Raw genomic sequence first — 15,883 nt, 5'->3', positions numbered from 1 at the left:
AGGGAAGCAAGGATCGGGTTGCTGTTTCGCGTTACTGTGAAATTGTTAAAAAGACCAAACAGACAAGACCATTTACGACCGTCTAAATTTTACTGTTTGGTTTTACTTTTTCCGATTTCATATTTTTTTTCTTGGTTTTAGTTTAAATTGAACTAAAATCATGAAAAAAAATTATGAAAAGGAACGAGTACTAAGAGTGAATTTTTAAATCTCAGCTAAGAATAAAACAGGAAATACAGCTATTGGTTCTGTTACTTCTACTGTTTTCTCTTTGTTGATGTAACAGACTTTCTTATTTCCGCTCTTTGGAATGGAAAATAGGGAATAGCTCTAATTCAAAAAAAAATTAACATGCATCGAACCGCTTCTTCTGGTGCCCCATGCTGTCGTGGGTATTTTTGTTGTAGGGTTGCGGGCTGATGTGTGGCACACCTGTTAAACCATGGGACTGGATATACGGTAGCTTCCTCCATCATTAGAATACAAACATTTTAAAAAAACATATTCGCGATGCCTATTGTTGTCAGAAGGTACATCCGTCCAAAGAAGCGAATCGCTTACTCTCCCCTTCTGAGATGCCTATTGTTGTCTACATTGTCGCCACCATCTCCAAGAATACGAGCAATTTGGGTGACACATTATTTATTTATTTATTATTTGTAGACACATGTAGGGTTTCTTAGAAAAAAGGTACGGGATCCACTTATAAACGAAGATAATTGGGTTTTGTTCCAAAGATTTAAATTTATCAAGAGAACCCCTCCGGTAAATTGTATGGCTACAAGAAATCTAAATGGTTGTTGATTATGGTTCTAGGTCGCCTTGTTGTTTCTAACTGAAATACGTCCACTATTAAAGTGTTACAAAAAAGAAATAGGTTCTTGATGGAACTTCACATTCGAGATTTGTCGAGTCTCGTCATTGTTTTCATTGGATTTTTAGTAGAGGGAGGATGATTTTTGTGGCTTATGCAGCATTATGATATTCATATCCAAATTTCTGGTATCGCCCCATATTCCCGGAGAACCCTGCTGCACGCTCGACCGGATCACGACGCACCGGGCACAGACAGTAGATACATCCAGTTTGCATTTCCGATGGAGAGTACCATTTTTGCATCGAAATAATGGTTATTTAATTATTACCTGAATAAAATTAGTACTGCCTCTAATCCTAACTTGTTGTCGAAATATTACATGTATCTAGACGCCTTTTAAGAGTAGATACATCCATATTTGGGCAAATTAGAGACAAGAATTTAGAATCGGAGGAAGTATTGTATTATTATTTTAAATGAAAGAAATTATATTTTGATTATCTTGTGCTATTTTTGCACACTCGGGCTATACAGCGAACCCCGATCCGGGACTCCGGGTACATTCTCAGGCAGGCATACCTTTGTGGACAGAAGATAGCTTTTGCATCGTTGCTCGTAGCTAAATAGGAACCTCCACCATGATTGATATTTTGATTCTTATTTTTTTTTATTTGTCTTTGATTTTGCGATGATTGAAGTTTGATTCATTTGATGAATGATAATTTGAGTACGTACTGCCCTTTTTTGAAGATCGTTCGTATCAAATACGTGTCCGTCTAAGCGCTACTCTGAAAGTTTGAGTAGTTGTGATTCAGGCACAAACAAAGGGGAATTTACCTTTACAAATCCCTCTGTAATCGACTTTAATACAACCAAATGGCGAATTTGCAATAGCAATATAAAGTCTTTGAAAGCTTCAACTCGAAACAATAAAAAAACCAATTGAATTGCATACGAAACAATATGAACGGGCACAGATTACATTTGGTTAAATTAGCCGTTGCAGAGCGCAACAACAAGCACACATCGCAAAATCAGAGCCGAGGCTCAAAGACCACCAGACCGGGTAGACAAGCAAATCAACCCAATCCAAGACAGCTTCAACCTCAATCACGAGCAGATGGGGCACCGGACTAGGCCGTTCTCGTTGCACTCGCCGCACTGGACCGTCTCCTTCTTCTCGCCGTCGACGCGCACCTTGCGGCTGCCGTTGCAGTCCCTGCACATGACGAACCGCACGCCGGCGCATCCCGCGCACCAGACCCGCGCCCGCGGCAGCCCCTGGAGCATCGCCCTGAGCTTTCCTTCCTCCTCCAGCTTCGTCACCTCGGCCGCGCCGCCGACGTGCTTGCCCCGGACGAACACGGCGGGCACGCGCAGCTCCCGCCCGCCCAGCAGCAGCCGCAGCTCCTCCCGGTAGCCCGAGTCCATGGACACGTCCCGCTCGATGACCTTCACGTCGTGGGCCTCGATCGCGGCGCGCACCGCGTTGCACTCCTCGAACGTCCTGCGGATGCCGCGGAGGGTGGTGGTGTAGAGCACGACGGCGTCCGCGCCGCCGGGCGGGCACTTGCCCTCCGCCACGATCGCCGGCACCACCTTCGGCTGCTTGGGCTTCTCGGACCCAACCACGCGCTTGATGTGTGCGCCTTCTTCCGAGAGCTCGCGCTCGATGGACGCGAGGAGCTCCGGATCGAACAGCGGGCTCAGGCTCCGACGCGAAGAGGACATGCCGCCGCTCTCGGCAGCAGCGTTGGGCTTCCGGATGATCCGGGCGCTGGCCGGGGAGGAGAATCTCCTGGACGCCCTGGACAGCTTGGAGTTGTCGATGGAGTTGTACGGCCGGAGGACCCTGTCCTCGTCGGCCACGTCGCTGGGCTTGCTGTTGTTCCCGGAGCACCTCTGCAGCGGGCTGTTCTCCTTCCCCGGCGTGTTCCTCCGCTTCGCCGAGGACCTCTTGGGCGACGACAGGGCCATGGCCAGGACCCTGGCTGGCGACCAACGGCCCGGCTTGGCCGGCTTCTTCGCAGGCGATTCGGCGTCCTCCAGCCCGGCCATGATCTCCCACGCATTGATCACCTCCATGCCGGACTCCGGCTTGGCCGCCGGCGCCGGCGCCGGCTTCTTGACCTCCGGGACGACGAGAGGCGGCGGGCGCTTGCTGGAGGCGCGCTTCCACTCCCTGCTTATCGGCTTGTCCTGCTCCGGCGGCGGCAGCTGCTCCTTGGCTTGGCATGATGCCGCAGTGGCGACCCCGTGCTTGGTTTGGAGGTCGAGGACGCCATAGGTGGTGGAGGTGAGGGAGACGACGTGGTCGACGCGGCCGCGCACGGTGGCACGCGCGCCGGCGTCGTGGCCTCCGGGCCCCGGCGGGAGGAGCTTCGACGAGATGCACCCCATCGGCGCAGCGATCGGCGACGGAGCAGCAGTAATCCTCTCTCCCTAACCTCTTTGCAGTTCCGCTTTCTTGACCAGCGACGATGTGGGCTGATGACTGGCTTGACGGGGAGGACTGGGCGCTTTGGGGTGTTTGAAGTGTGCGCGCAACGGTCGTGAAGTGGTGCTGCGGATTCAGTTTTCTTTTGACCCTCCTCGTGCCGGGGCGATGCGGTTTCATTCCAACGGTCGAATTCGGCAGATGGTTGGTGCGGGTGCCAGGACGAGAGGCTCCGAAACCGAAAAAAGGAGGCGCGGCCCGTGCCAGGATGTTCCCGTTGGATCGTACGGACGTAGTATTGGGCCGGCCAGGCCTCTCCCGAGTTGCTCGTGTCGGCTTTGATCTCGCGTGTGAGCCTGTCAGTAAAGTTTCCAACTTTTTCACTTCAATTTTTTTTTCAGCCGCCTTCGGCTTTTGAACTTTTGGCAGTTAATTTTTTTGGTCTGTCCAGTGATCAGCGTCTGGTTTTGTACCAGGAACAGTCGCCTGCTATTTTTTTTAAAACCAGACGCCTACTTTTGAAAGAAAATCTAGGCTTCTGTTTTTGAACAGAAAACCAGACAGATTTCAGATCTGCCATAAAAGAAAGAGAGAGATCAGAGTCTTTGTATCAAAATAACTGAATCTGTGACAGCATGGAATACAAAAAATATGCTTCTTTTTTGAACATAAAGAGACGTTGCACAATAAAAAAGATCCGACAACTGCAGTACATGCATTTTTGAGATAAAAAAGATCAAAAACTGTTGTGAAATTTTAGAAGTCAAAATGGAGGCTTTGAGGCTTGGAGCCAAGGCTTGTAATGTATATTGATTGATACAGGAAATCCATCAAAGATAAGATATTAACATCTAACTGGGGCTGCACTTATTATACATATGCAAATTTCAGAGGATTCAGAATTAAAAAAATGCATAAATTTGAAACAAAAACAGGGCTATGCAACTACAGACATAAAAATTGTAAAAGGCTAACCTACACATAGGCAACTGTTTGAAAACAACAACAATACAACACAACTGCAAAAGAATGATACAATCTCCAACCTTGTTTAGAATTTTCGTATGTGCAAAAAGGTAACAGAACAGGGCAAGATGACATGTACTTCTAATTTGCTGATTTGAGTAATATCTAGCTTCACTTGACCAGCTGTTTATACAATAAGGATAGATCCATCTTTGTGGCGTCCAGTTTGCCAAAAAAACCCTGAGGAGATAACAGTAGCTACAACAAGCTAACATCATAACACCTTGCAATAGCTTCTAGTTATTCAAAAATCAAGCATAATCGCAGGGGACTTGATAAGTTTAGATACTACCTGCATTCACATTGCAAAGATTTCATAATATAAAACACCTGGAGCAGTTTCCATATATACACATGATACAACTACCTGCCATAACACATCATTCAACGGTGCATTACAAAAAGAAAAGCTTGGATGCTAACTGCATTCACAGTGCTAAGACCTGGGCGAAAATTCAGAGAGATAACATACGAAACGAAACAAAAAGGTTCAATTCAGTGGAGATAAAAACATAGTTGGTACAGAGAAATTGCAACTGTGGTTAATGGAAATCAAGATTGCAATTGCGCTTAGCCAGAATATAACTTGCACTTTTGTTTGGCATAGCATAAAGTAAGAGAACAAAATGTTCAAGTTTGGGCACATAACCCCCTAGTTGCGACAGAAAAATTGCAATTAATAAAAGTAAACAGTGCAATTGCACTTAGACACAATGTAAGTTGCACTACTATTTGACACTTCATCAATGAGAGAACAACAATTTCAAGATAGGCAGAAACATCGATTAATGGAAAACAAGAGTGCAATTGCGCTTATACATAATAAAAATTGCGCTACTGTTTCGCAGTGCATCAAATAAGAGAACAAAATTTTCAAATTGGCATATAACCCCCAACAGGAAAGCAAAATCATGTTAGGCTGAAAAAGAGCAGAAATGCACTAAGAAAATCAAATAAAAACAAATAAAAAAACCAATCAAAATGGGGCCCAAGAGAGTGCAGGAACAGAATAAGGCACACACACATCATCCTACAGGTGCAAGTCAAAATTTATAACAATGCAATTGCACACAGATAGTGACCCAATTTGCAATCAGCTTATGCAATTGCAGACTTTGAACTCTAAAATTGCACTACAAAAATTGTATTGTAATAAGTCATAACTTGGTGTCAAATCCTACATGTGCAAATCAAAAAAGTTAAGAATGCAATTGCACACAGATAATGACCCAATATGCAACCTGATTTTGCAATTGCAAACGTTTAAATATAGAATTCCAAATGACGTCACATAATGCAACTACTTAAGCACCACTTGAACTCGAATATGACTTTGAACGACTGACACAGCTATCCGGCTATCAGAGACACAAATGCCCAAAGTTCTGAAATATGATTGCAACTGGAGTATTCAACTCCAGTATCTCCTATTCCTTTAAATGAAAAGAACGAACTATGAAAGAACTGAGACGACGACAAAAATTTCAGATAAACTGAAGGCTACACCTAAAGCCTGCATGCTTAGCCAGAAACCCAGAACCTTTTGATCTAATGAACCAAATATCCTTGCTTGATTTATTTTTAGACCACATACAAGTCAGGTTTGGCGACAATTAGAACTTTGTCATACACAAAACCAGGGAGAAACTCAAAAGCCAAACAGGTTCAGGCAGCACGTTCAATTGCGATGTACTTATGTACTTGGACTTTGGACAAAAATACCTACCTTATGTACTTATGTACCTGCACTTTGGTACTGCCGAGCTTGCACAAAGTTTTCTCCATTGAAAAGCTATTTCTCAACTCCATACATGCAAAATATGAAGTAAAAATATTTTTACTTTATCATAAATCGGTATCATTTGTTGTAAACAAATGCTACATATACAAAACAATGGATGGAAATTATTGCATCTTGACGACAACGCTCTGAATTTCATAAGTTAATTGAGTACAAATAGCAAGGAGTTAATGTAAGGGTTAATGTAAAGGATCCTAATGTAAATTGACTAGTTTACGGGGTACTTTACATGCTGCAGCCCATATAGAAGAAATATCAGCGATCAGATATAGATATCATATATGGGTAGCGACGAGACATACCTTCTTCAGAATAAGTATTTTGTTTTTTAAATATTCTTCTGAATTGGTCTTGAATGACTGACAAGATCAGAAACTTGTGTTGCTGCAGAAAAGAAAATAGAATTACAAATATAGATACAATGAATTAACTAAGTTATTTAACAAGCTACATTTATACCTCCTTCCAAAACAATCTTTGCTTTTTATTTGAGTTCCTGAAATTTACAAATGAAATCCTGTAAGTTCATTGTGCATTTCATACATTGCAGGCTGCGCGTAATTTATATTGGTACAAAATGTACCATTTAATTGACCAAAATGCAAGAACATATACTGGGCTTAGTCTAAATGCAAGTACACATCCTTATCTGGTGATGAAGTTAGAATAAGAATATAGTTGAGATAAAAGCATTTCATAACTCGAGATAAAAGCATTTCATAACTTTAAATCTAAGCATCCTTAGCAAGCTTTGTTGAGTCCAGGAGAAGGACAAAGTGGGTTTTCAACTGGAAATAACATGAAAGACAGAATCTAATGATAAGAGAAGTCCTCCACTTCAGTAGAAAATACAAAATGGCCAATGTGTTCAGAAAAATGACAGTTTCAAGTCCATTTCAAAGACTTGCCAGTCAACACTTGAGTCCCAAAAATCTTAGTGAACAGAAACATTACTATACCAAAAGAAAGAGCTACAAATGTCAGCAAGACACTTGATTTCGAAAACTTACCAGTCAACACCCAAGTTCCAAGAATCTTAGTGAAGAGAAACATTCCTATACCAAAAGAAATAGCTACAAACAGCAGCTTGACGCTTGATGTAGTGCAAGTTCTCCATCCTGCATATAGTAGCTGCAACCAAATTAGCTTGCATATAGAGCAAGCAAAATACTAAGAAGCATATATGACAATATGTGCCAAGTGGCTGTGGGAGTGAGACCAACATCTAAAGAGACTTGAGTTTCTGATTGACCAATAATTGCCAAGTTATATTTACATATTCGTAATGTTAATTTTTACTACAGCTTTATGGCTAAGTTGATAACCCATCTCATATTATTGGCCAAGAGCATACTTCCCTGCAGGACCGCAAGCAAATAATCTAACATGAGCTGCACACACCTTGTTGGGCAAGGAGGTGGCCACCATGATGGAGGTTGCGACCCACACAAACATGAATATAGACAACAAAATGACACTAGCACTAGCCCAACCTATAGAACCAGAAAATGGAAATAATTTGGATGAAAATGTTGCCATATTAGTTTCAGTGGGCATAGCCAAAAGCATATCCAGGAACAAAGATCACAAAACACAACATAAAGCCATAATGCACGAAATGAACTGCCCATTAGTCTGAATCGCTACTACAGCTAGCCGGACTTCCAAATTCAGAAAGGGTAACCCTGCATCACATGTACAGAGGCTAACCTGACGGCCGCGAGCAGACATCACCGAGGACGAGCACGAAATCGAACCTGCCCCTCTACTACCTTCGCATCTCCACATCCACCCGAAGAAAAGGGGAGAAATCAACCACCACCAAAATCACCGGATGACCACCTAATAGACGTCACCGCCGACGAGCGCATATCGAAACCCCCTCGAACAGGCGCTAGCCTCTGCCATCTTCGCCTCGTCACAGTGGAGCCAACGACAGACCACAAGCAAAAAAATTAGCGACCAAACACAAGCGCGAGCAAACGAGCCTTCACCTCGACACATCGCGGCCACGGTGATGTATGAGACCAGCATCGGCCCGCACGGCATCTCCACCGCCCGCACCCTCGACTGCAGGCACTTGGTCCTCTCCTCCTCGTCTGACGAAGCTCCGCGCAACGGCGCGAGAGCCCGCGGGTCGGAGCAAATGCGGCTTGATGGCGACCTTGCAGGACGGGAGGAGTTCAGAGGCGACGGAGGAAGGTCTCCCGGTGGGCGCTTCGAGGGCCACGCTAGCGTGCCCCGCTCACCGTGCAGTCGCCGTTGACCCCATGAGGGCCACGCCGACAATGACCCCGCGAGGGCCGCATAGAGGAGGGAGGGAGGAGGACGGGGGACACCAAAAATTGAAGGGGAAGCTCACCGGACGGAAAAGCCAGCCTCCGGCGAGCAAAATCGACTCCTCCCCTTCCCCGTGGCCCCCATCCTCTCGCTCCGAAGGCAGTCGGCAGAAGGAAGAAGAGTGCGTTCAGACTTCAGACGCAAAGAAAAAACCGGTCAGAGCAACAAAAAGAAAAGGCAAAAGGAAAAGGCACCAATCTGCAATCTTCAAGCATGAATCGGACGGCCACAAAATCGCCTGTTTTTCAAAAAAAAAACAGGCCCCTTTGCTATAGCAAAACGGTAATTCTTTAAAAAACTTTTCGCAGTTTTTCTTCCGTTGAGATACTACTAGACGATATGTTCTCACCAAGAATAAAAGATGCTGCTAGATGAGATCACGAGATTGAGATTAGATCATCAGCTTAGATTGTTTTTTAATTCACTTAATCATGCATTGCCAATTGGTCTTCTCTGACTCCACTGACCGAGTGAAGAAGTGATGATTTACCAAAGTCAAAGATCCATAACCCAAGGTAGCCATGAAACAGCAAACTGTACAAAAGAAAGAGACGGACACACAAGACACGAGAGAAAATCAAAAGATGGAGTTTTTTTTTAGCACGGGTTGGCTTGGCTAGCGGACTACCGGTGCCTGGGCAACCGTGGTCCGTGGATGTACAACTGTTCTCGTGCCTCCCGACGACCGAAGCACGCAACGTCAAGCGATTCAAACCGGCGGGCACCGCCCATCTCCTGCCATGCCGTCCGGCCACCGCCGCGAAGCAAGGCGCTTCACTTCTCCCAGCCCCAAAACCGTGCGCGGCGGCGACAGAACGGCCACTTTCGTCGGTGACTCTAAGTACTCCAACGCCGTGGCCGTCGATAACTCACTCGCCCAAATTTCACCTTCGGGACCATTGTCGTCGGTGCGGCACAAGGCACGGAGCGCGGAAGCGACACTCGCCCAGCACCCGCTCCGCGCGTCTTCCCCACGCGGTGCCGGCGCAGGCGCCGTCGGACGGCTCTCGGCCTCGGACCGTACAGCCCCAAAGCACGACACCTTCGGGGACACGGGCTCCGTCGTCTCCACGGCCTCGCTCGCGAAGACCCTGGCCCCTCCCGCGGGCCGGCGCCAGCCGCGGCCTGGAGCTGGGGAGCGCCGCTGCTCCACGACCAACTTGCCCGCGGGCAGAACGCCGATGACCATGGCCGGCAGCCTCCTCGGCCTCGGCGCGCCCTTGCTGCGCGTCTCCTCTTTCGCCGCCGCCGTGGTCTTGGGGTTGGAGCTTCCCTTGGTAGACCCGGCCCGCTCCAGCACGGCGCCGGCCAGCCCGGACCAGGCCCAGCTAATCCGGCGCAACTCTCCCCAGCCGTCCGCGTAGTCCGCGTGGGCGCTGGCGGTGTTAATATTGCATTGGGCGTCGGCGTCGGAGCCCGCGAACGCGACGACCTTGGACCTTGACTGGCCGCTACCAGCGAGCTGTGGCATCCTTGCGACCTTGCCTGATGCCTCTTGGCTCTTGCCTGCTGCTACTAACAGTAGTATCGTGTCGATGGCTGAGAAGTGTGGAGCGTGGAGGTTTGGTTTTAAGAGGCGGCGGCAAAGGCGTCGAGATTTTTAAAAGCTTGGTAGAACTTCGGGAGGAGGCGCCGGGAGCCTGCGACGGTGGCTGCCGAGTGCCGTTGGGGGAATCATTGAGTTGCTGCGGTTTACCAGGAAATTTGGAATTTGTTTGACCGTGTATTTATATGCTGCAGCTCAGTCGTACCAAGTCTCATGTACTACTAACTAGTAAGACACCCATGCATTGCTACGGAAAAAAAAAAGGCTACTTAGATAAATTGATAAGACGAATTCTATTACAATCCTGGCTTCTAACCAAGGCATTGATAGAAATTATTACTGACGTTCTACGCTTGTCGCTACAGAACATTGATAGAAATTATTACTGACGTTCTACGCTTGTCGCTACAGAACATTGATATACATGTAAGTACTTGATAGACTAAGAGAGATTTTCTTTCACCATCACTAAGGTAGAAACACAAGCAAAAAAAAAGTCTGCTCGTTGATAGACAACAAAGACAATGTTAACTATGTGTCTCTAATTTGCCTGCAACTGAATAGTTTAGGTACTAATTACAAAGGACACATGAATAAATACAACACACATAGAGTAACGCCGCAGCTGTATCAATACCATGGCAAAAGTTGATTGAAGTCCCTGAAAATGAAAATCACGAGAAAAATAGAAACATGCACCAGCAGATTCGATATCAATTTCTACCAGAAATAAAAATAGGCCATGTTGAAAGCAACTTATTGAAATCTTGTAGCAACAAAGATAAAGTTGTATTAATCAGAGCACTCTTTCTTTTCATCTATGTCAAAGGGGTGGGAAGAAAAATGGCAGATCATATACAGAGAAAAGAGATCAGAAAGAGAGAATAAATAGATTGAATTGTGCTACTACAGATTGGGCAAAACTGAGATGCGCTGCATACAGGCTTCTGCTCAAGCGATGTATACCTCCTGCCCTTGGCGTGTCCACGAGCTCGCTAATTCCAAGTTCTCCGGACTTCATCTAAGTAATACCTAAATACATAAAGGAACTGCAAGTTGCAGAACATGAGATGATTTTGCAATTTGCAAGTGCCCAAACACCTAAATACTTTAGAAATTGGAACATCAATTGAGCACATACCATCAACCGGTCGCTTGGGAGCATACGATAGTTTTCCATGCTCAAGAGAAACAATACATTGTTGAACGTACTGGGAGCATACGATAGTTACCAACACATCTCACCTCCAGCTGCAGGGGTCTGGACGAGGCAATGGCTGCGACGTCTCGACGCACGCTTGTCGCTCAAGACATCGGCCAACGGCCCGCTTCCTCCTAGCGCGGCAGCAGCCAACGGGCCAAGCCATCCCGCGCGCGGCGCTGGTTCCAGACTCCAGAGCGGAGGCATCCACCAGCATCGGCCCGTGGCCAAGGCGCTCCTGGCGGAGGGTGGTGGCCTCGTTTTGGGATGAGTTCGGCCACAGGGCTGCGGGATGGAGGCCGGGCGGGCGGGCGGAGCTACCGGAGAGCAGCCGGAGGTTGGAGGAGAAAGGAAACGCGAGCAGGCCTGCCAGCGGCGGAGATAGCCTCGCTTTGTGTGGAGAGCGCGCGCGGCGGCAGCGTGAGGGGTCCATTGTACGGCTCGGCGCTCGGCAGGTTGGTTTTTACAGTGAGTTACTTATTTCCCCGCGCGGGACTGACTATACGGGAGGGATAGAATTCGTGGAGGATGCGGATCCAGGTGCGAGGAAGAAGAGATCGAGGAGGATGGATCGATCGAGGAGAAAGGAGAGGGGATAGGATCAGGCCAGTCGAGCCGCGTCCCGCGTGCGAGGACTCTCCCGTGCGAGAGGGTTCGGGCGGAAAGAGTTGAGGACGTATGGCTGCGGTCGTACCGTCACCGCCAAATTTAATTTAATACTGGCAAAAAGCCCCGTGCGTTGCTACGGAAGAACAAATGTGACGTACCGCGCTCACCCTCTGGACAGTGGTGGCATATTCGTAATTTTGGCAAAGTGACGTACCGCAGCGATGTCCGTAACATCACCACCGTTTCGAATTTAATATAATGGTATAGATATAGATATTGCTATAGATACTCTTGCCGAATGCTAAATCCCCGTAATAACTTTGTACTAAATAACCAATGGTTATTATGACCGGAGGGAGTATGATTTTTCTCGGACTAATCGGATTAGTGTGCGACGGTTGGATCAGACTCATGGAGCGTTAGATTTGTAACTTTCCGAAGCAATTCAGTTGAGCCTCTTATCCAGTGTGATTTGTTGTTTATTGGGCTTTGATTTGTTAATAGTGCACTTTCTTTACATATATCGAGGCTTTTTATGTGCAGCACATCCTCAAGCTCCTCTCCTACCTGAGCTTGAGTTGGCATGAAATTGTACAGATGCATGAACCGTCCCACGTGTAACCAGCAAAAGTGATTAGGACCAGTAACTTTTTATTGATAAATTGGGGTAATATACACAAGTGGAACAAGCGCCTCGAACGAACCGACATTAGGAAAAATGGGCCTGTACAGACAAGGGCGTCCGTACGGGCAACTAGAGGAGTCCCTCGCCACCATTAGTGGTTAATTAACCCACTGATTGTTAGATTAAACTAATTCTAACACTGTCAAGAGCCGAATGCTTCAGAGTTCAGAGCGGACTGGGTGGAACTTCAAGCGTCACGCCAGCTTGGATCTGGCCCCACCCGATGAGGCGCCAATGCTTCTCGACACGGCGGCTCAGGGCGACCTTCTCGCCCTTGCTTGTGCAGACAGGCGAAGTGAGCTGAAGCTTGGCAAGATCATTCTTAACAGCAACCGCACGGGCGCCTGTTGACATAGATCCTATGTTAAGCATCAGGATCTCACCCTTGGTGAGCTTGGAGACCTTCCCTGCTTTCTCTGTACCCTTTGTTCTCACACCCAGCAGCCTTCGAAGGAGGAAGAAATTTATCTGCACAGTAGTCCAAGGATGTCATTAACAGCTACCCTTGCTTGACTAAAAATCTTGAAGCAACAAAGAATTGACAAACCTCAAGCTCTACGAATACATCAGGAAGTGACCCAATTTCTCCTAAAACCTGGCCAACCAGCCTATCAGCACGAGTCAAAGTTGGATCCATGGTTGTTCCAACACCAATAAGCCCCCCTGGCACAGCGAATTAGAGTTCATTTTGCTCGGCATATAGCGAGACAATCCTCGAGTAGATTGGGTGCATTTGATGTTGCCACTCTCATCCTTCATGACAATGCCAGGGCGAACTTCAATATTCTGGTTCACCCTCAGGACTCCCTGTAAATAAGAATTGCCATTCAGTTTAAATTTATCAGAAGAAAAAGAAACACTTATAATCTAATTATGCCCCATGACTACCACCCCTAATGTCATCGACCTCTGAACCACCTCTGAACCAGGCTTGTTAACATCGAAGGAGCGAATAACAATCATGTTGGGAGGTGAAGTGAAGTTCCTTTCTGGAATGGGGATTTTCTTTACAATATATTCACAGATCACATCAATGTTGTACTTAAGTTGGGCAGATATTGGCACCACGGGAGCACCTTCAGCTATCGTGCCCTGCACAAATGGGGGTAAAAAAGATCAAACCATGAAACAAAAGACATGTATCTTAAAAAGAGTGATGACGAGCAGAAGTGGCCTGGATGAACTTTTGGATTGCTTCATGTTGGTTCATCGCTGCACTTTCCTGGATAAGATCGATCTTATTCTGCAGAATTATGAGATGCTGGAGACGCATAATTTCAACAGCTGCAAGATGCTCGGATGTCCGGGGTTGTGGGCAGCTTTCATTTGCTGCTATCAAAAGCAAGGCTCCATCCATGATAGCTGCTCCATTAAGCATTGTAGCCATGAGAAGGTCGTGGCCCTGCTCAAGGAGATGCATATTGTAAACGTATGACATTTCATAATATCATAGTAAAGTTCAAACAATAAAACAAATATCTAATAGATCAATCAAATATTCCGTGATACAATTTTTAGTGTAAACAAATATCTAGTAGAAGTAGAACTCATTGATAGCCTTAAACTATGAATAATGCATGTAACATAAGCATTGAACGTGTTGGTTGAAAACCTCCATTCAGTAAAAATATGAAAACTTTCAACCATAAACATTAGATCTTAAATAAACAGATGAAATGAATGGTGGGACCTCTAATCACTTAAACATATTTTATGAAAAAACTCCGAGGTGGGGAAGTTTAAGGGGGGTTTCATAAAATACATGAACTTCAACCTTTCGTCTCATCCATTTATTTGGGATCTAATAGATAGGATTGGAAGTTTCCAAGTTTTCACTGAAGGAAGGTTTTCACCTGATACGTCGCCCACCAACAAATGTATGATAGTTAATAGGAATCCACAGTGAAGTGCATGATACTAAATACGCAAAGCTACTAGCTAATGAGGAGCAATCCAGTAACTTAGAAATCATGAAAAATAGCTTGTACACAAGATAATTAAATTCTCCATACTGAAAATGGAAACATTGCCAAAAAGATCGTATTTGTACCAATGTTGATTGTCGCTTGGCATGAGATAACCTCAGGTGACAACGGGTGGAGCTTTGTAACATCAAGCTTTCTTAAGTCCTGCTCCATTAATCCTCGGCGTGCCATGTTTGAACCCGAAACAAATGATAAACAAGACGATGACCAATTGCAGGAAAAGATTACACATGCTATCTCCCTTATGAAGCCAGCTTAAACCACCATGAGGAGAGATTTGTACTACCGATGCAACAGGGAGCACATAAACGACCACTATATCTATTGCTACTATATGGTGTACAAACAACTTGCACAATGTTCGGCGATGTATTCTATTTTGGGGTTTTCAGTTCAGTTCATCAGTTTGGCTGGAACCCTGACGTCTAGGGTTTGGGAATTGGGACGGGGTCGGGCGTGCACTGAGTTACGAGAGAATCCAGAGTAGTCTATTTAACCACACATGATTGAGAAGGTAAAAACATTAAAATTAGCACAACACTTGTTGGCATGAAATTAGCATGGACATGAAACATAATGAAGTAGCTCAACGAAGTAGCTAGTTCGGATGGCCAACCAACTGCAATACGGAGTGCTTAACAGCCCCAACGAACTCATGGAAGAAAAAGAAGCAAGGGGAGACGATGAGGGGGAAAGATGCTGCTGTACAGAGAGAGTTTGGAGGAAGAGCAGCAGTAGCTATCGTATAAGAGGAGGGGAGGAGGTTGTCAGGTCCTGTACTACTGAAGAATTCAACACTGCCTTATTATTCAGAAGCTACGGTGCGAAGCGATATCTCCTACAAAGTTACCTTTACTGTTTCCAGTTCCGGCAATCGTTCACTTCGTTCTCTCTTGCTTTTACTGCAGTAAGAGTTTGCCTATATAGTTGGCCGGTCTAGTGCCCTGTAAAGTTATCCTCTTATTCTCCAACCTTTGCTTAAAACAATATACATTATACTCACTACAGTAAAGAGCTTCGCTCTAGGGTTCGTCCGTAAGAGGCGCCCCTGCTCAATTCCCCTGTGTTGATTCGTTACTTTAGTTCTATTATGTGATCTGGGGTCTGACAAAGTGGTATCAGAGACCAATCGGTCTTTGGCAGTGGTGGCGATTGGATTGGAGCGATGGTGAAGTTGGGATCTCTCGTAAAATCCTTCACCATCGACTCCCTTCCCGGCGACGGGTGACCATCAAGGCGGCGATTCGTCGGATTAGGAGCAGGCAGGTGGAATTTCGGTTCCGCTGGTATCCCTGTTCTGAATTCGGCGCGGCGGCGGCAGGATCTACGACCAGTGACGGGTTGCTGGTGCATACCAGTGTAAAATTCCTTCACTGTCTCGTTGATCAGTTCCGATGGGGAAAAGCAAACCATTTGTGGACGACGACGACCTCACC

General features: G+C 46.1%; 2 protein-coding genes, 1 long non-coding RNA gene and 1 pseudogene across 3 annotated transcripts; all 4 read right to left on the bottom strand.

Moving 5' to 3' along the window:
* Nucleotides 1–1,679: 1,679 nt before the first annotated feature.
* LOC100837744 lies at nt 1,680–3,448 on the bottom strand. The gene has a single exon (XM_003579654.4). The coding sequence runs from the start codon at nt 3,215–3,217 to the stop codon at nt 1,928–1,930; it is 1,290 nt and encodes a 429-aa protein (XP_003579702.1). The 5' UTR covers nt 3,218–3,448; the 3' UTR covers nt 1,680–1,927.
* A 5,548-nt stretch (nt 3,449–8,996) lies between these two features.
* LOC100824043 lies at nt 8,997–10,105 on the bottom strand. The gene has a single exon (XM_003581153.3). It carries the CDS (start codon nt 9,890–9,892, stop codon nt 9,131–9,133), a length of 762 nt encoding a protein of 253 aa, XP_003581201.1. The 5' UTR covers nt 9,893–10,105; the 3' UTR covers nt 8,997–9,130.
* Nucleotides 10,106–10,454: 349 nt separating this feature from the next.
* Nucleotides 10,455–11,829, bottom strand: LOC112269242. Its single transcript, XR_002960776.1, has 2 exons — nt 11,109–11,829; nt 10,455–11,016 (listed from the first exon to the last, which is right to left on the bottom strand). It is a non-coding gene; the product is annotated as an uncharacterized LOC112269242 (long non-coding RNA).
* A 798-nt stretch (nt 11,830–12,627) lies between these two features.
* On the bottom strand, nt 12,628–14,754 carry LOC100823733 (annotated as a pseudogene).
* Between the last annotated feature and the right edge of the window lie 1,129 nt (nt 14,755–15,883).

This window comes from Brachypodium distachyon, chromosome 5 (genome assembly GCF_000005505.3).
Source record: "Brachypodium distachyon strain Bd21 chromosome 5, Brachypodium_distachyon_v3.0, whole genome shotgun sequence".
NCBI lineage: Eukaryota > Viridiplantae > Streptophyta > Magnoliopsida > Poales > Poaceae > Brachypodium > Brachypodium distachyon.
Note: the sequence above shows the minus strand (reverse complement) of the source record. Positions and strands in the feature narration are given on the sequence as shown.